The following is a 21,622-nucleotide window of genomic DNA, read 5'->3' on the forward strand; positions in this document are numbered from 1 at the left end:
AGGTTTGATAGATGACATTAATTTGAAGTCTCATATCAGGTTCGGCGTCCAGTCTATTGCGGTATTTTGTTTTCATGGTTGCATATGTGGAGAATCCTGTTACGCATAAATATATTGTTGAGAACGGGAGAAGAATATTCACAACCATTTTGGCAATCGTTGGATATTCATCACGGATTCTGCACCAAGAATCTTTGGGAGGCGTCGTTTTAAACAATGACTCCATAAATGTGTCTGATGACATTTCTAAAAGATATTCGTATATCTCGTTTGACATATTTTCGGGCTTTTGTAAGTTGGGTTTATGAATCCATGAATTCATTTTCATTTTTGTATTCTGTTCTTCGGGAAAATACATCAAAAGATGCACGCATGGAAGTGAGATATTTGACTATTTCTTCAAATGCATCATCTTGGAACATTTCTGAGTCCGTATCGCTAACAAACTGAATGATGTAAAGCTTTCTATTTTTATCTTTCTGGCGCAAATAATTAAAAAATTAATTTTCTTTTGAACGCAGTTATTTTGTTACAGGCCTGGAACACTGTTGTTTACCTTGCAATGATAAATTTAAATCGTTCAGTTTTTAAAAGATATTCGCCATAAAAGACAGTCGCAACAACCAAGTTTTATCATACAAACGGTCTTTCAAATTGAAATAAGTATTTGAAAGAAACATTTGTAACTCGGCTCAAGTTCAAATAGCCTTGCTAAAGTTTTACCCCGACACAGCCATCGCACTTCTGTATGGAGCAGCAGTGTTTTATATTTGCTGCCATAATCTTCACACAATAATGAGAAAAATCGGGAATGTGGTCGTGGCCCCATCTGTACAAATGTCAATGCAATCGTTCCAACTGAGATTATTTTCCTCAAAAAACATAATTATTTTATTAAAAATTTCCTCTCCGGTTGTGTTTGTGGGCAGCGGTGAACACATAAGCATGTCTTCATCAGAAGAACTTTCATATGGATCAGTAGACTCATCTATTTGCAAGGCGAATCGTGTTTTTTGTAGACGTGTAACTAGGTAGTTCTTGTTTGACGTAGCTGGCCAGATCATGAATACGCCGTGAAACAATATCGTTCGATAGTGGTACAGTAGAAAGATGCTTTGCAGATTTTTCATCGATCATATATTTTTTATGTCTAACACACATGGTTTTATTAAATTCTCAGCGATATTGTGCGCTTCACCTGCTTGTGCAATGCGATAGCTAACTAAATAATATAATGGCTCTGTGGCCTTTTCATTGAAAGTTTTGGTTACATGCATTATAGTTTTTTGACTTTCCAATAACTGTTCTTTTTTACGTAAAAAAAATTATTTATTCTTGTTTTTAGACTCGAGGTGTACAGTTTCTAGGAAAAATTAGGAAACAGTTTACTACATAAAATGCAGATAGTTGAGCCGTTGGAATCAACAAATCCGAAACTGTGTCATCATACTTCCTGTTTTTCGCCTTTGAAACCGTGGAACTGACGTCGTTGCATAATCGTCTGACCGGTAATTGCTGTATACTCCGCGCGTACTGCTTTCGAACATTCGGCTTCGGTAGAAGATGTTGTTGCATCACGTTTAACGCCTTTAAGCCAACGTGACATTCTTCTTTATTAAAAACCACAAAATAACGTACAATCACAAACAACAAAAGTACAAAACTGATACAATCAGAATATAGCAGTAGAAAAATAAACACTTTTTTCGCTCCGAACCCTAATTGTCGACTGACTACTGACAGTACTAAGGACTAAGTCACCAAAGAATACCCCAACCAACCAAGTTGGTTGGGATATTCTTTGGTCACACCAAGTCGTGTATCAGCGGTGACAGGCTAGTAAAATTTTATGAGACAACAGGAGGCAACTAAGTTCGACCTGTGGTTGGACCACGCCTCGTGAATCGTGCTATACCGCGTCAGAAAAGTCGAACAGAAAGAGGTGTTTTGAATTTTTTTTATTCTCGCGGAACCCCTACAGGGGTATCGCGGAACCCTAGGGTTCCGCGGAACACACTTTGAGTATCGCTGTTCTAGGTTTTTCGCCTGGATGAGTGTTTCTTTACCGCTCCTGGAGATTTTGTTAGTCGTATAGACTTTTAGTCTTTGGGCTATGGTGAGGATAGCCCCTGTCTCATTCACGCTCTGTAATTTAATTACAGGCGGCTGTCTGTGAGGTGTTGCCTGTTGTTCGGGCAGCACGGTGGTATCTTCGTTTGTTACCATGTCCTCTGTCTGTGAATCGTCAGATCGCCCCAAGGCAGGCGTCTCACTATCTGTGAGTGACTTAATCGTCGTGACAGTGGTGGGAAGTCTTCTTTTGCCCTTTGTTTTTTAATCGGCGGTGGCTTATCGGTCGCTGGGTTATTTTCTACCTTCGGTATGGGCTTTGCCTGTTGTTGGCGTTCTAGCATCAGGTTTTTCTGGGCTTCTCGTAGCTCTTTGGTCAGTTCGTTCATCTGGCTCTTCATCTTCATCATTGATTCTTGTAGTTCCGCTCTTTCGGTCTGTTGTCGGGCTATTTCTTCGTCCTTTTCCTTCATTTTCTTCGCTAGCTGTTCTTTCGTCCTTCTCATTGATTCTTGTAGTTCCGCTCTTTCGGTCTTTTGTCGGGCTATTTCTTCGTCCTTTTCCTTCACTTGCTGCGTAAGCTGGTCTTCTGTCTTTCATTCGCTCTGCCTGTCTTTTTCAATATCTTGTCGAAGCTGTTCACCTCTTAGTTGCGTCTCTTTTGCCCGTCGGAGGGCTTCCTCTATCTGGTTTTGTCTATCTGCCTCGCTTTCCATATCCTCGGATTTCATCTCGGTATCTTCTTCGGATTCCTCTTCGCTTTCATCGGTTTGTAGTTCCTGTAAAAGTCTAAGATCCACTTTGCGTGGATCTTCATGTGTTGGCGGAGTGGCCATAGGGGGGGGGGGTGATCGAGACTTAGTTCGATCAATTGTCTGGGGGGGAGAATCCCTAATCTTGGCGAACCTTTTTTTTTCCGCCGACTGGCCCGACGCCAGCTCGGCTTCAGGGTTGGTTTCCCTACCCCTATCGCGGTTGTTCACGTACCCAGGCAGAACTGGGTACGGGATCCTCTTGATGTTCTCGTTTTTACTGACCTAGGGGCCGGGGCTGCCCGATGTAGATTCCATAGAACTACACCTTGCAGTGTCTACCCTTACGGAGGCACAGTAAAAATCCCGTAGCGGGCTCCCGTCGAGCCCGCTTTGCTTCTTCTGCTAACCGATCTCTAGCTGTGGCGTCTCAGAGAATCCAATAAAATCAAATTCCCTAAGTTTCACCACATTCAGTCGATCGGCCTTTGCCTCTCCTTCTTGCCTAAGGCTTAGAAGTGCACGATTTCGCTATCACGCTTACATTCGTGATGGAATGAAAATTCCTGCTAGTCGTACAACTTCTTCCACCGTTGGCTCCTCGTCGTCTTCTCGCCTCGGAGAGTGAAAACGCTCAACTGTTACCTCGCTTACATTCAATGTAGGACTAAAAAGTCCCCAGCCGAGCAATCCCCACTACTCGTTGGCTTCTCTTCGCTGCTTCTCTGCTCCGCTCCGCTCGCACTCGTGTTACTAGTCTAGTGGTCGGCACCAGACTTAACTACTACTCCGGAAGATTGACTGTTCTTAATCGGTTCTCTTATTAAATACCATTTCGGCGGTCCCTCACATGGCGTTCATCGGTAGTGGAGGGAGTATAGAGGGAAAGCGTTGGAGTTGATGCGCGCACGGTACCTTGCCGGTGATCTGCTGAGAGGCCGATCGTTATACCATATCAATTTTTGCCCTTGTGTTATTTTTACCACTATATTTTTTAGTTTAGAAATATTTTCGTACAATTTACCAATAATTGTTTTTTTATTACAAAAGTAAGCAACATTTCAGGAAGTAATGTACAATTAACAACATCTTGTTATCATTTGTGCCAATTCCAAAATATTCTTTGACTGTATCTGACTACGCATTTGCTTAAATTTGAAAGTCTAATTTTTAATGTCTTGATCTTGTTATTATATTATAGTAACTTATAAACAAAAATTACTTTTTAGTTTCCTTCCACATGGTATAAATACAATAACAATTGAAATATTTGATGAGAGATCTTTTACTATGGATGAATTAATAGCTTGGGCTCAGATTACCATTCCTGCACAGGTTTTAAGTGGGGAAACACACGAAGATTGGTACCCACTCAATGGTAAACAAGGAGAAGGAGTAGAGGGCATGATAAATCTTGTCCTTAGTTACACGGTAAATAAAATGCAACTTTTACTAACAATAAAACACTGAAAACTTTTGTTTTCAATGCTTCCTTACCATTTATTACAAGTTAATGTCATTACAGCTTTATCGGCAGAGTGCCTTGCGTAAGTTATGTGTTTTTACTATGCATCTACACTTTATAGCCTTTAACTGCATAAGTTGAGGAGGGGGGAACTGTTTGTCTTAAGTTGATCATTCATATTAGTATATCAGTATTTTTTAATTTATTCATTTCCATAGATTCTAATAAGGATAGATTAAGGCTTTTTTGAATATGGAGAATTTGAAAATGATCATTAAAAGAATGATTATGACCTAGAAGGTGAAGTGCGTACATAGAATCTGGTTTTCTGTTATTGAAAGCCCTTTTGTGTTCTGATATACGTTTTTCAAAGGTTCTACCAGTTTGACCGATGTACGTTTTTAGACAGTCACCACAGTCGCTAAGTTGTTGTTTGTCCTGAAGGCTGGTGTTATTTCTTTCTTTTTTAACACCAGTCTTCAGGACAAACAAATTACTTAAGAACAGCAAGAGCAAAAAAAAAGCTTTTATTCACTGGTGTATACAAACTTATATGTGACTTCCCAAAAATTTACATGCATCAGTCAAACTGGTAGAACCTTCAAGAAACGTATAACAGAACACAAAACGCTTCCAATAATAGCATATAATAATAAATATAATAATCCTTAATCCATATACAACAGATGATTAAGCTTCGCCCATGGACGTCGCCAGGCATAGGCGGGAGGGGCTGTTGCCCCCCCTAGAAATGCGCCCAAATTAAAAAATAGAAAGATTAAATAACTACAACTTAAAAATAGATAATTAAAAACAAGACCGTTCGATAATGCCGCTAAAAACTTCATGTAAAAACAGAACGGCAACACTGTGCAGTGGTATAGAGTGTCCCAAAATAATTATATCGTCTTTCGAAAATTTTTCTGTCATAATGGAAGCCTTGGAAATCTTGTCACAAGAGGGAAATAGTGTGACTAGTAAAAATGCTTATCAGCTCCATGCTGCAGCTTCCAAAGTTAGGTTCATTCTGGCTCTAATTTTGATAACCAAATATTCAGCTATGGTGGAACCAGTTGTAAACGCACATCAGTCTGTAACTTTGGATGCGGTTAAGGCATCCCAGCACATCAAACGTTTATTGGAATTGATAAAACAACACCGTGATAGTCCGGATGAGGTCACAGATGAAATTATGAGAGATGGTAATATTATACTTGCAGAAAAAATTGGAGTGGAAGAGGGTATGAAGTCATTAGGTACCCCGTATTGTTGGGAGAGGATTGCATGGAAGCAATCACCCAGCAGAAAGCTCACCAGAATTTTGGCGGAGGTCTTTAGTAGTCCCATATTTGGACTCCATAATTAGTTCTCTCGAAATTGGTCTTTCACTAAAAAATCTCACAGAAGCTTGAGATCCCTTCTCCCAATGTTACGGTTTATCGAATATTAATAATGAAATTGACCTTTGACAAAAACAATGGCAGGAAAAATCTGAGTCAACGGCAGTGGCGGATCTCCGGAGAGGGAAAATGGGGAAATCCCCCCCCTAAGACGGTCAAAAATTAATGAAAAAATTGTTGAAACATAAAATTATATTAGCTGACATTACACTTTAAGCCATAGACAGACAAATTCAACCCAATAAATACGCTAGTTAGGAAAGTTAATCGAACTTAAAGCATCTAAACTATGATTGATGTCTTTCATGTAGTTTCGAGTTTCTCTTTTATATCTTTTGGTTGGCCATTGAAATCCAATATGTGAGGTTTTCTCCAAAGAAAGTTCCAACCACGTAGTGAGAGTCCTGTGTTGCCCTGGGTAACATCCAGGTTTATCTATAACATCCGATGAATTTTATATAAATATGTAAAATAACTTTATGATTTACATTTAAAGGGTTTTTACCCTATACATTTTGGTGGCTCAGGCATGCAAATTTTGGCTTCTAAACACTGATGATGGATTCCTTAATCCGAAAACGTTTTGTATTGTGACCCTTATTTAGGGTATTTTAATATATACCTTTTACAAAAAACTTGGTATTTTTGTGATTTATGGTATACAGCCAGCTACAGGAAGTTTATTCCTTTATTACAGCCTTACCTTGCACGACGTTAACTGTCGAACGGTCCAACAGTAGCTTAAGAAAGAATTATTAAAACCTGGTTGAGAAGCACTATGGTAGAAAGTCGGCTCAATGGCCTTGCAATGATGAGCGTGCACTGAAAGTATATATGTACTTGAAAATTCGGAGGATTTTAATAATAAAATAGTTGACAGATTTGCAAAGAACCTGAGAAGATTATGTTTTAAATAACGTTTATTAATTTTCATATTTTTTGTTTTTTTAATTTCTTTTAAAATTAACAGCTTTTCTATAGAAATCTAGTAAGTGTATTTGGGTTAATAGTTACATAATTATCTGTTTTCTAATTTTCAATGTTTGTCTCATCTTGCCCCTCCCTATCATGCTGGCTGGCGACGCTCTTGGCCTCGCCACCACATTGTTGTTATTTTTGATGTTAAAACCTGCGTCAGTGGAGTTCAATAGCTGAGATAGTGGGTTCATAGCTAGACAGAACCACAGTGGACTCAATGAATCTCCTCGAAATAGGCCCCGGCTGATTCATCAGGTATTTGAAGGTAAATTCTAGTCTTCCACTCTGTCATTATATGCTTTAAAAAGGTAACTATATTATCATCGACTTTATATATTCTCAATATATCTATAAGCCATTCATGCAGCACTGAATCAAAGGCCTTCTTGTAATCAATGAAGGCAGTAAAAAGGTTCCTTTTCTTTTAAAAGCCTGGAGTCAATGGTAAGTTGTTCTTTGCAAACCATGGAACTCTTAGCGCATCCTTTCGGTTGAGGCTTCTTCTTCTTTTTGTATAGACATGACTGTCTGTTTTCTCAATGTGCCTCTAGTAAGTTGTTCCATCGTTTTCGTGGTCTTCCCACTGATCGTCTTCCTATTGGGGAACCGTCTCTCGCTGTCCTGACTACCCTATTTGTTGTCATTCGGCTTATGTGGTCATTCCATTCTATTCTTCTGTTTCTTACCCAGTTATTAATGTTATCCACCTTGCATCTCCGTCGTATATCTGTACTTCTAGCTCTGTTCCATAGAGTCTTACCATGGATTTTTCGAAGGGTTTTCATCTCCGCTGTTTCGAGCCCTTTTTGACCTCTCTGTGTCGGGTCGTGTTTCTGCCGCGTATGTCATTATTGGTCGGATGACTGTTTTGTAAATTCTGCCTTGCATTTCTTTTCCGATATTTTTATTTCTCCATATTGTGTCATTCAGGCAACCTGCGACTCTGTTTGCTCTATTCACTTGATCTTCCACTTCTGTTTCGAGCCTTCCGTAGCTAGATAGTGTGATGCCTAAGTATTTAAACTCCATCACTTGGTCTATTATCTGACCTTCCAGCTCCAATTTACATCTTATTGGATCTGCTGTTATAACCATGCATTTTGTCTTTTTTTTTGGAAATTAACATGTTAAATTTTCTGGCGATTATGTTGTATTGATGTCAAATGCTTTCTTAAGGTCCACGAAACATAAATATGCCGGTTTTTTGTATTCCAACGATTTCTCTTGAACTTGCCTCATTATAAATATAGCGACAGTGCATGACCTTCCCGACCTAAAACCTTGTTGTTCTTCTGCTGATGTTATAATTTTATTCAGTTTGTTTGTTATCACTTTTGTTGTTAATTTTAATGTTGTGTTTAATAAGTTAATCCCTCTGTAATTCTCCGGGTCTGATTTGTCTCCTTTTTTGAAGAGAGGTATTAGGATGCTTGATTTCCATTCTTGTGGTATTCTGTTTTGTTCTATTATTTTTTGTATTAGTTTTAATAGTTGTTTAGTTAGATCTTGTCCTCCGTACTTTAGGAGTTCGTTCAATATTCTGTCCTCTCCTGGAGATTTTCTATTTTTTAATTTTCTTAATTCTTCCTTTACCTCTCCCTCCTCGATGTTTATTTCTTCATTTGTCGTAACTTCAGGTGTTGGTGGTTCATTATCGTCGCCTTTAGCAAATAGAGATCGGAAGTAGTCTGTCCGTGTTTCCTTGTGAATGTGTTTCGCTTTTATTAATTCGTTCATCTCCTTTGATCATTCTCCATACTTCTTTTTGTGTTTCGTAGAAGTCGTGTTCCATCTGTTTTGAGAAACTCTGCCAGTGCTTCCTTTTTATTTGCCTCACTAAAGTATTCGTTTCGTTTCTGATTCGTTTGTAGTGGTTGTATGCCTGTTGTGTTTGTTTTGTTCTGTATTGTAAAACGGCTTTCTTCTTTTCTTCGCATTTTATCTTAACTTCCTCTCTAAACCACGGGGTTCTCTTCTTTAATATGTGAGTATTCGTTACTTTTCTCTCTCCAAGTGATTCTGTTGCAGCGTCGATTATGTTATCTTTGAGTTTTTGCCAGCTTTCATCGATGTTATCGTTTTCTAATATTTCATTCTCAGCAATTTTTTTTTGATATTCTTTTCCTGTATAAGTATTCCGTGGATTCCGTATGTAGTCCGTCGACTTTGATTTTTGTTTGTGTTGGTGCTGCCCTCTTAGGTGTGAAATATTTCATAATGATTCCTATTTTACATAATACTAGGCTATGGTCGCTACCTACATCTGCTGAGTTGAGGCATCTTACGTCGATTATTTTTGATGGATGTATATCTCCGTTGGTTACAACATAATCTGTCATAGATCTTTGTCCACGGGTGTTATTGAATGTATATTTGTGTTGGTCTTTGTGGTCAAAAAAGGTGGTGTTTATTCTAAGTTCGTTATTTGTGCAGAAGTTTATCATCAGTTCTCCATTTTCGTTCTAAACATTTTCATTGTGTTTAATTCCGGGTATTATTGGCTACCTATTCGAGCGTTAAAATCCCCCAGTATTATCATCTTCCCTCTAACTTGATCTACTACTTGTTGTAATTCGTCATAAAATATTTCCCTTGTTGTTTGAGGCTTGTTATTTTCTGGGCCGTATACTCCGATGATGTTCAGGTCTTCCTTTTCCATTCTAATTTTTGCTGTGACAATTCTTTCTGATATATATTGACACTATTTGATGTGATTTTGGTATTTTTGATGTATTAGTAATGCTACACCTTCTTTGGCCCTGTTTTCTTTTACTACTCCACTGTAGATTAGTATATATTCGCCTAATCTTGATTGTCCTTTTCCTTTCTTTTTTGTTTCCTGTAGAGCGCATGAGCGGTTAAGGCTATATGATAATATTCAGAGCACATTGTTGGTAGATACGCCGGGCTACACAGGATAAGACGTTGGAAGACAAGTAATTGGGCGGTATTTGGCTGGATCTTGGGTGTTATTTTGATCCTTCGGTATTAAATAATCTAATAAACACATCACTTTAATTCACATTCTTCTTCTTCTTCTTCTTCTTCTTCTTCTTCTTATAATAGGCCTCTTGGCCTGTTCCTTACCGATTTTGCGCTTGTATTCGTAGCTGTGATGTTGACTGCCAGCTATCTCGCCACCTTTTAAAGGGCCTTCCTATTGGTCACTTGCCTGTTGGCTTCGAATCCCTGGCTATACGGGCTATTCTCTCGCTGTCCATTCTCGTTACATGCTGATTCCACTCTCGTCGTCTCTGTCTTCCCCACCGTACTATATCTTGTATGTTACAGATATCTCTTATTCTGTCGTTCGGTATTCTGTCTCTCAGTGTTTTCCCAGTTATTGACCTCAGCGTTCTCATTTCTGATGTTCTCAATATCCTCTTGGTTTCTGCTGTGTCACATCTTGTTTCTATCGCGTACGTCATGATCGGTCTTACACATGATTTGTATATGCGTACTTTCCCTTCCAGCCTCATATCTTTGTTTCTCCAGATGACATCCCTCAGACATCCTGACACGTAATTGGCTTTATTTGCTTGCTTTCGGACGCTCTCTTTAACATCTCCATAACTACATATTTCGATTCCCAGATATTGGAATCTCGAGACTTGTTCAATTAGTTCGTTGTTAATTACTAATTTGCATCTTATGGGTTCCCTTGACACTACCAAGGATTTTGTCTTGGCTGTTGATATTTTCATGTTGTAATTCTTCGCCACTGTATTGAAAGTTTGTGCCATTCGCTGTAGGTTATCCTCGTTATCGGAGATTAAGATTGCGTCGTCAGCATAACAGAGAATTTTTATTTGTTTTTCCGCCATCTTATATCCATTTCCAGTACCTTTAATGTTTTCTATGATTTTGTCTATGACTAAATTAAAAAGCAATGGGCTCAAGCTATCCCCTTGTCTGATTCCCGAGTTGATTTCTACTTCCGATGTTAGTTCATTCTCGACTTTTATTCTGGTTTTGTTCTTCGTATTAATGTCTTTAATTAACCTTATCATCTTGTTGGGCTGATTTTTCTCCTTTAGCAATCTTAGCACATCTTCCAATCTTACACAATCGAAGGCCTTAGTCAGGTCTATAAAGCACATAAATACAGGTTTATTATATTCCAGTGCTTTCTCAGCAATTTGTCTGGCTATGAATATGGCGTCTATTGTGGACTTATTTTTCCGAAAACCTTGTTGTTCCTCACTAATTGTGTATTCTTCATTTATTTTATTGGCAAGTATTTTTGTTAAGAGTTTAAGAGTTGTGCTCAGCAAGGTGATAGTACGGTAGTTGCTAGGGTCTTTGCTGTTTCCTCTCTTGTGTATAGGTATTGTTATACTCGTCCTCCACTGGTCTGGTACACGCTGGCTACATATTATTTCTTGAAAGAGGATCTCTATGTTTTCGATTAAGGTTTCTCCTCCGTATTTCAGGAGTTCATTTGGTATCCCATCGGGTCCTGGTGCTTTTCTGTTTTTTAATTTACGTATGTTATTCCTTATTTCTTCTTTTGTGATTTCTAGTTCTGTGTCTAAGTTGGATTCGTCTTCATTTCCTGTTTCTTTCTCTTCTTCAGGTACTATAGTATCTTCCTTATATAGTTCTTCTATATAGGCGGTCCATTGTTCTGCTTCTATTCTATTTAAACTTCTATATTCGTTAATGGGTTTTTTCCTATTTTTTAGTAATTTCCAAACTTTTCTTTGCGCCCTATACAAATCGTGTTCCATTTCTTTGGTAAAGCGTGTCCAATATTCGCTTTTTATATTTCTTATGTTAGAATTAATGTCATTTCTTGTGTCTCTGTATTGTTGGTAATTGTTTGGTGTTTTGTTAGTGCAGTATTGTAGGTATGCTTTCCTCTTCTCATACGCTAGATCTCTTATTTCAGTATTGAACCAGGACTTTGATATTTTTGTTGCATTCAGGTTAATTTTTCTGACCCCTATGCTTTCCTTTGCGGTTTGTAATATATTATATTCTATTTTTGCCCATGTCTCATTTACTCCTTCACCTGTTGTTACTGGGTTTATCTCAAATCTTTGTTCTAAACGTCTTTTATACAACCATTTTGTGTTTTGGTTCTCTAGAGACTCAATGTTTAGTTTTTCAAAGTACTTGGGTGGTTTTTTCTTGTTTTGGGGTATTTTGAGCAAAAATTTTCCAAGCACCATTTTATGATCTGATCCGATATTGGGCGATGTTAATGCTCTTACGTCTAGTATTTGTTTAGGTATGATTTCTCTATTTGTAATTATATAGTCTATTGTTGATTGTTTTGCCACGTGTATTTGTGTTGGGATTTGTGTGGAAAAAACGTGTTGTCTATTCTCAACAAATTTTGGGTACAGAATTCAACAAGGTACTCTCCATTTCGGTTCAATGTATCTTCGTTAAATCGTTGTTTGATATTATCTATGCTGTCGTTTCCTATTCTTGCATTGAGATCTCCAAGAATAATTATTTTTTCGTTTTTCTGTATCTTGTCGATTACATCCTGTAGTTTATTATAGAAGTCTTCGGTCTCTCCCTCGGGTTTACTTATATCTGGTGCGTAGACTGATATGATGTGGAGTTTAGTGTTTTCCATATTCAAAGTCGTCATCAGGATTCTATGGTTGATATATTCGATGTTTTCTATGCTCTTTTCAAATTTCGTGTGGATTATAAGGCCCACTCCTGAGCTAGCATAGTCCCCCTTGTCTTTTCCGCTGTATATGAGTAGGAAGTCTTGGTATTTTGAAGTTCCCTTTCCTTTCCTTCTGGTTTCGGAGAGCGCGCATAAATCTATTTTGTGAGTGTTCATTTCTATTAGTATCTCTTGGTCTCTCTTTGTCCATGACTTAATGTTCCAGCATGCTATTCTTAATTTTTATCCTTTTTCGTAGTCCTATTCTTTGCTAGAGTCGTCTTGAAAAAATGTTTCTGTCCGGTATCCCAGGCTTGGTGATCGGTTCTATGAGCATTTTCGTTTTTACCGTGGTAGGTCGCTAGCCTCACCCTCGAACCCTCCTCCTTTATCCGGGCTTGGGACCGGCAACCCGCTGCTGAGCTACTCAGTTCACCCAACAGTGGATAGGCGGATAATTTGTAATAATCATCACATTAATTTGTAACAAATTTGTAGAAGTATTGAAAACAAAAGTTTTCAGTGTTTTATTATTAGATAAAACGAACTTTCGTCAAGTAATGCTCGAGTACGATCACTTATTCACAACTTTTACTGTTTATTATACTTAAGAAAACGAATATTTTTAGGCATCCCCTCCAAATATTTATCCACCAAATCAACCTATTATGGTGGTGCCTAGAACTGGAGGTGGGCCAGTTAAACCAATGGCTGTATATCCAGTACCAGCATCTGAAGCTCCTCCCAATCCTGCACCAATACCAATTTTAAGTGAATCTGAATTGAAACAGGTAAATTTTTTTATTCACTATTCTGTACTTACCCACTTTCACATCGCACCTCCGCTCAAGGAGTGTCATAAGTCAAAAAAGCAAAGTTTCGAGAAAACGATGTTTAAAGTTTGTCCTACAACATTTTCGGGTTTAATGCAAAAGCTATTAAAATTAGAATAAAACTATTTTAGTCAGTTGCAATGGTTTTTGAAGCTCTATAAAATAGCGTATTAAGTACACTGACCGGCACAAAATATTGGCCACCCCACAAAATGGGCCATTTTTGATGTCTCGAATTTCCTAAACCTGTTGTCCGATTTAAGTAATTTTTTTAATATGTTATAGCCTTATTCTTTAACAATATCGCTGTAATAATATTGTTGCCAGACAGGTAAATTATCATTGTATACCAGGTGTACCAATCAAACTGTTTTTTTTTCTCAAAGTTTGCCACATCCTGTAGAATATTCTAGCATTTATGAAATACTGAAATTAAAACCCAACTTAGCCTCAGGTTTTCTTAACATTCTGTTTTTTGATTCATTCGCTTATGTTGGATAATAAAAAAGTTAGGTACTTTAACAACTAGCCATGTTATTAATCAATTCAGGGTGTTTCTTCAATCAGTGCGACAACCTTTAAGGGGTAATTATGCATGAAAAAATAATGACCGTTTGCTTTATAAACCTATATCCGCAAATGCTTCGTTTCCGAGATACGGAATGTTGAATTTTTTCTTACAAACTGACGATTTATTTATTGCTCTAAATACCGGTTGAGATATGCAAATGAAATTGGGTAGGTTTTAAGAGGTTGTTATTGCGCATTTTTTGACATACAATTAAGAATTTTATTTTCACCATTGTCGTGCATGCGGGTAATATAACCCATCATATTGCCCATTACCCAAAAAATATGCAATAATTGTCTATTGAAACTTACCAAATTTCATTTGCATATCTCAACCGGTTTTAGAGCAATAAATAAATCGTCAGTTTGTAAGAAAAAATTCAACATCCCGTATCTCGGAAACGAAGCATAATATGTTTATAAATCAACCGGTCATTATGTTTTCATGCAGAATTACCCCTTAAAGTTTGTCGCACTTATTTAGAAACATCCTGTATTGAGGAAGAACATGGCTAGTCATTAAAGTACCTATCTTTTTTATTATCCAACATAAGCGAATGAATCAAAAAACAGAATGTTAAGAAAACCCGAGGCTATAGTTGGGTTTTAATTTCAGTATTTTATAAACGCTAGAATATTCCACAGGGTGTAGTGAACTTTGAGGAGAAAAAAACACAGTTTGATTGGTACACCCGGTATACAATGATAATTTACCTCTCTAGCGACAATATTATTACAGCGATATTGTTAAAGAATAAGGCTATAACATAAATATTTGCTAAACTGTGCTTTTCACTTTGACAAGTTAAAAAATGTGTGTCACATGAATTGGGATGAATGTCACTAACTGTTTTTATATAAAGTCTTGAATTTTATATCTTTTATATGTAAGTATTAAAAAATAATCTTACGAATATCACACTACAGTAAGAATAAATAAGAAAATATTGCTTCACTTTTTCTTAAATTTGTTGTCATTGGGCAACAGCCACTCGAGCCCTGCGGACTCTCGTGTCTATTGCCAGACAACAAATTTTCGAAAAACTGTTGCATTATTGTCAATTTATTCTCACTCTCTTGTGATATTATACCCGATAATTTTTGATAATTTCCCGTCGCCGAATATTTTACTTAAAATAATCTGCTATGCGGACGATGCAATACTAATCTCTCAAAGTGAAGATGATTTACAACGTATGCTGCACCAATTCAACATAATCGCCAGTAATTTCCTCAAAAAACACAAAATGCATGGTTATAACAGCAGATCCAATAAGATGTAAATTGGAGCTGGAAGTTCAGATAATAGAACAAGTGATGGAGTTTAAATACCTAGGCATCACACTATCTAGCTACGGAAGACTCGAAACAGAAGTAGAAGATCAGGTGAATAGAGCAAACAGAGCCGCAGGTTGCCTGAATGACACAATATGCAGAAATAAAAATATCACGAAAAATAAACGTCAGAAACACGACCCGACACAGAGAGGACAAAAAGATTGCTCGAAACAGCGGAGATGAAAACCCTTCGAAAAATCGATGGTAAGACTCTATGGGACAGAACTAGAAGTACAGATATACGACGGAGATGCAAGGTGGATAACATTAATAACTGGGTAAGAAACAGAAAAATAGAATGGAATGACCACATAAGCCGAATGACAACAAATAGGGTCGTCAGGACAGCGAGAGACGGTTCCCCAATAGGAAGACGATCAGTGGGAAGACCGCGAAAACGATGGAACGACAACTTACTAGAGGCACATTGAAAAAACAGAGTCATGTCTATACAAAAAGAAGAAGAAGAAGAAGAAGAAGAAGAGTATTTTACGTCAGATGCCCTTCGTTGCTACGCAACAATGAACATTCAGTGACATTAACGACAAATGTTTTAAAAATTATAAAAGTGATGACTTTCAACAGTCAAATACATATTTATAACAACTGTGTGTTTAATTGTACTAATTTCTACTTACATAAATAAATTTCAATAAAATTTTGGTTTTGAACAGTTTTATTCATGAAATAATCGCAACAAATTGCACTCGATCTCTAAAATTAATATAGAATTTTTGCCCTCGTGACACTTTGACATAATTTCACTCACGTTAGGCTCGTGAAATTAAAACTATCAAGTGTCACTCGGGAAAAATTCAATAATTTTAGAGCTCTTGTGCAATTACTACTGATAATTTTTCACCTCTACTAGTTTCATCTCGTTTTTATTCCACAACGTATAATGTTTTCCGTCTTTTGCGTTATTTTGCCGGTTATTATCGCACTCATCACCTATAGACAATTTAGAAAGGTGAAACAAATGATGTTTTTCTAAAAATTATATATTTAAGATGATTCATATTTTAGATTGAAGAGATGTTTCCAAACGTTGAAAAAGAAGTAATCAAGACTGTATTTGAAGCAAATAGAGGAAATAAAGATAGTACCATCAACTCTCTTTTACAATTGGCTGATTAACTCATAGTTTAAGTTTAAATTAAGACAAATGATATGTGATTTTTAAACCACTGACATCTGACTTGATAATTCCATATTTTAATGCTTGTTATTGTTATTTTATGTGTTATAGTTTTGCTTTTGTGTTAATGAAATTTTGGCCATATTTTAACAATAATTCTAGTCCATTAGCAAGTGCAAAAATACTTATATTGATAAAATTGTGCCAATAAATGTTAGCAACGATAATTTTGTTTTATTTATAAATTAATTAAAATTCATTTTAGAGGTAAAAAATTAAAACTAATTTTTAATAACCCAAAGCAACGGTTCTCAACCTTTTTGAGTCATGTACCACCTACAGTTCTTTCTATTATTTTTGGTAGCACCTATATTTTTAGATTGTATTATCAAGACTTACTAAGTACTACTATTTTAATTTTTTTTTATGTTGTGTGTACCACCCACAAACCATACATACTCATAGACGTTTCACGTAAATTGTCAAGGTCAAGACAGCAAATTAGTTACCATTCCAATCAAGAGATGTCGCTGTCAGTCAATTCTCTTGTCATATTTAACAACTGACAGTTGAAAATTAAATTAATTTGTTATTTACTTTTAATTTCACAGTTTGTGGCTTAATTATTTTATTATAGTGGTGTTACGTTTTTAATTAGATTTAATCACAATTTTAATCAATAATCAATTGTATTAACTTCCTGTCCGTTTTAATGAGTAGAATTTTTAGTTTACATTGATCATCCCGTGTTGTGTTTCTCCACATTTAAAAAAACAATATAATCAAAACAGTTTATTTTAATAGACAAGTGTGTCATCAACATTTCGGGCCTATATATTTTTGGAAGTTTGTAAAAGATTATAAGGTAATATTTATCTAAACAATCATCCTACAAGATTCTTTCAAAAATTTTCATTCAACTCAATATTACACATCAGTGCTTTCACGTGACACTTGGGAGTAGTGTTTAGCATTTTGAAAACAAATTGGAATATTTGAGGTTTTCAGGAAAATATTGAATAAAACATTGAATTGTCCTTCTGTTGTTTTAATTTCCTGCGAAATTTCATCAAAAATCCCCCAAAACTTATAATTTGAAATTCCCACGTAACTAAAATTAGTCAATTTAGTTCCCATTCCAATCAAGAGATGGCGTTAATTCGATCCGAAAGATTAACATGGCCGTGAAACGTCTATAAGTATGTATGGTCTGTGGTACCACCGCAAATAATGATATGTACAGTTACGGTCATGGAATAGTTTACAGGCTTACGTATCTAGGAGCCTATTTTTTAAACTATTACCTTGTTTAAACGCACCTTTTACGTCAAAGTGACGTTACCAGTGGTGTACCTAGAATAGGTTGATTAAAATTAAAAAATAGTTAAGTTTAACAAAATGGAAAGTATAAAAAGAAGTTATTTTGAATATAATGGATTATGGTCTTAATAATGAAAACAAGGAAGTCTGGTTTAAAAATACCGATTTTATTTTATATCTATCCCAAATTATCCAATCTTTGTTTGATTTTTCATATGCACATATATGGCTCACGTCCAAATCTGAAGCAACTTCTCTTAAAAACCAACCTTCTTCGAGTTTGGCAATTGCATCTTCTTGCTTTTGCGCATCATTCAAATTTATTGTAACCATTTTGGAGGAGTTTGATATTGTTATTTTATTTTTCAACAATCGCGAAATTTTTGACAAGCATTTACTTTTTGAAATTTTTTGACTTTGACATTTATCAAATCCGTACGCCACTGCAAATTTACAGTATTACAATATAAAAATTAAGGTGTAAACTATTCAGTGATCGTAACTGTACCACCAGTGGTACATGTATCACAGATTGAGAACCGCTGACCTAAATAATTTTACACGAGAGACTTTAAACCATAGGCATAGTAATACCTAGACTGCTCGCTGCAATTTAAAACTGTGCGACAGAGAAAAATGACTATTAGGTATAGGCATTTCTTTCTAATCGGAGACAATTAGAAAGTCACGTGGTCGATAAACCTTACGTCATTGAATAAGCCCCGTCGATTAGAAAGAGATGCCTATACCTAATACAGCCATTTTTCTCTGTCATACAGTTTACGTCGATTTTTGATTTTAATTTACCGAATTTTAAAACAATATTCTAATATACAGGGTGAATTACTTTCGAGTAATGACGTCACCGTCATTTTTTTTTAAATGGAACACCCCCATTTTGTCTCAATTTTCGGATTACTCTAGCTGAGCTGATTCCAAAAATGTATCACATGTTGATTCAAATTGGTACAGGGTGGACAAAATACAATAGCTTTGTGTGTGTTCATACAGTAACGCGTTAGTTAAATTAACAATATTTTCAAAAATACTTATTTTATTTTTGATATTTTAATTTTAATTAATTTTTGATATTGTTTAGTTGAATATTTTAATTTAATATCAAAAATTAATTAAACTTTAATAATATGAGCATACACAAAACTATTGTATTTTTGTCCACCCTGTACCAATTTGAATCAATATGTGATACATTTTTGGAATCAGCTCAGCTAGAGTAATCCGAAAATTGAGACAAAATGGGGGTGTTCCATTTAAAAAAAATGACGGTGACGTCATTACTCGAAAGTAATTCACCCTGTATATCAGAATATTATTTTAAAACACAATAAAATGTGTGCAATAAAATCCCTCAGTACGAGGTTGGATTCATCTAGAATAATTGCTAACACGCCCTTTCAAAATTTGCTTTGCACCATGTCTCACTACCACATTCCAAAATGTCCCCTAGGTATTTTACTCGTTTACGGAAGGAAATTCTTCAGCTTCCAAAACAGTGCCGCCAATACTTAAACCTTATAGGCCATGATATATCGGCGGCTCATTTAAATATCTAATTGATAAAACATAAAACAATATGTGTTGCCTACAGGTAGCACCAACGAACTGTCAATACTGATGGAATGGGCATGAAGCGAATTTAATGCGGCCAGGATGAGATAGCGTAGTCAGGGAAGGATGGAAGATAATCGTCATCTTTCGTAAACAAAAAAATTGATAGTGGTAGGGTAATAGGGCTTTTCATCGATTGTCATTTGTTTCGAGCTTCTGTCATGTGTCACATAATATTAATATATCTACGTCATACGTCTTCGGTTTGTATTATTGTAGATACCAATAAAGTATGTCGTAGATATATTAATATTATGTGACACATGACAGAAGCTCGAAACAAATGACTGTGAATGAAAAGCCCTATTGCACGGTTATTAGACTTTATTACGGTTGTCTTGTCCGACGGTGGTGGGGAGACTTATATTTTTGACTTTACGTCACAAGAGTTTACATTCCCATATTTTTAAATTATTTTCGATCATTGAATGTGTGTTATTGTGAATATGTGTATTATTTGTTATTATGAAATAATAAGACAAATAGTACACATTTTATCTTATACCGGGTGGTGAATCGTAAAAAGGGCCATAGGAAAATCAATGTAAAATTCTGAATTGTTGAATTCCTGCTTCCCTAATTATTCTACATCAAAAGTCATGAGAGAATACTTGTAAACAATTAAAATCTGTATTAAAATCAAAAGTTAAAATTGTTCTACGATTTAAATGCATTCCAAAATTTTGAAAAATATGATACATTTGCCACAATAGGTATGCGTGTAAAAGTAAGGCCACACGTTACTATGTAACTGACAGTGCTCACACCATTGACTGAATAAAAAAATCCTTATTATTAATCCTTTCTCCGCAACTGAGGGTATCTTATCAACTGTATTGTTTTTAAACAATACATGATAAAATAAAAATATTGACAGTTCAAAAATGTGAACATTATTGCATTGTGCGTGGCCTAAGTTTGGGCTGAAAACTAAAATGTATTACATTTTTACAAAATTTTGGAATATGTTTAATTACGTAGACCAATTTTAACAGTTATTTCCAATGCAGATTTCAATCCTCTTCAAATAGTTTCTAATGTCTTTTGATGTAAAATAATTATTAGGGAAGCTGGAATTCAACAGTTCAGAATTTTACATTGAGTTAATGCAAAACTTTGACGCATGTCAAAATTCTCAATTGTGTTTTAATTGTATTCATTTTTTTCGAATCCTGAGAAAACTAATAAATATTCTTGAAAAATTTAAACTCAGAATGAAAGACTACATTAAACCGAGGGCTGAAAGTCCCTGAAAACTTTATAGTGTTTATTTTAATAAGTTACAGGGCTGAAAATAAAAGAGAAGTGTGATTTAATTTCAAATATTTCATTCAATAGAATCTGTTTGTTTATTCTAAGGGGCTTCCCGCCCTCGGTAATATCTAATGTAATCTTGCATCCTGCGTTTAAATTTTTCTAAAATACTTGGTTTTCTCAGGATTCGAAAAAAATCATATTACGATTCAAATGACAGTAAACTCTCGTGACGTAATCTCACCCTTAATGTTCATTGGTTAGTCGATTTAGGCAACCGTAGTAATGTCTAAGAACCGTGGGGTAATTGTAGCAAATTTTCCTTGACGTTCTCTGTCTCTCTCTCTCTGTCTTTAATATCGCTAGAAATGGATTTTAGTCTTGTCGCCAGGGGGGGGTATAACGGCCTCCTTAATTTAGATGGACTTACCCAAGTTTTTTTTATATATTTTGACCCGTAGAATACGAATTTTTTGGGTAACAGTTGATCCGGATGTCGATAAGATTGTTATAGACAAAGAACTTGAGGAATTACATAACAGCGATTTCTCGCAAAACAAAACATATTTTTGTATTTTTTGGGTCATTTTAAGCAAAAAATATTCCTCTAAGTTTTTTCGTAGAATGCATAGTTTTCGAGATAACCACGGTTGAACTTTCAAAAAATCGAAAAATTGCAATTTTTGAACCCCAATAACTTTTGAATAAAAAATAAAGTAGCAATTCTGCTTACCGCATTTGAAAGTTTAGGTCAAATTATACCGGTTTTGATTATTTGCATTCCTAAAAATTAATTTTTTTATTGTTAAACTAATCTATAAACACATAGTGTTTCCCGTGCCTAATACATGCGATTTAACGCATGCTACGTAGAAATTGCCTCGCTTGCACTTGTAGCTACTCTACCTACTCGTTCGATTTTAAATGAGAAATCATTGAAAACATCGCTCACATACTAGGTGTTTATAGCTTTGTTTAACAATAAAATAATAAATTTTTAGCAATGCAAATATTCAAAACCGATATAATTTGACTTAAACTTTCAAATGCGGTAAGCAGAATTGCTACTTTATTTTTTAATCAAAAGTTATTCGGGTTCAAAAATTACAATTTTTCGATTTTTTGAAAGTTCAACCGCGGTTTTCTCGAAAACTATGAATTCTACGAAAAAACTTGTAGGAATATTTTTTGCTTAAAATGACCCAAAAAATACAAAAAGATGTTTTGTTTTGCGAGAAATCGCTGT

At 35.7% G+C, this 21,622-nt stretch overlaps 1 protein-coding gene across 1 annotated transcript in view; it reads left to right on the forward strand.

Annotated features, from left to right (window-relative positions):
• Positions 1–16,400, forward strand: part of LOC114333873 (toll-interacting protein) — a 30,061-nt gene extending 13,661 nt beyond the window's left edge. Inside the window, exons 3-5 of the mRNA XM_028283868.2 lie at positions 4,052–4,253; positions 12,924–13,085; positions 16,062–16,400. Of these exons, the coding sequence (XP_028139669.1) occupies positions 4,052–4,253; positions 12,924–13,085; positions 16,062–16,172 (475 nt within the window). The 3' untranslated portion in view covers positions 16,173–16,400. The remainder of the gene's footprint in view (positions 1–4,051; positions 4,254–12,923; positions 13,086–16,061) is intronic.
• Positions 16,401–21,622: the final 5,222 nt, after the last annotated feature.

This window comes from Diabrotica virgifera, chromosome 5 (genome assembly GCF_917563875.1).
Source record: "Diabrotica virgifera virgifera chromosome 5, PGI_DIABVI_V3a".
In the NCBI taxonomy this organism is placed as follows: domain Eukaryota; kingdom Metazoa; phylum Arthropoda; class Insecta; order Coleoptera; family Chrysomelidae; genus Diabrotica; species Diabrotica virgifera.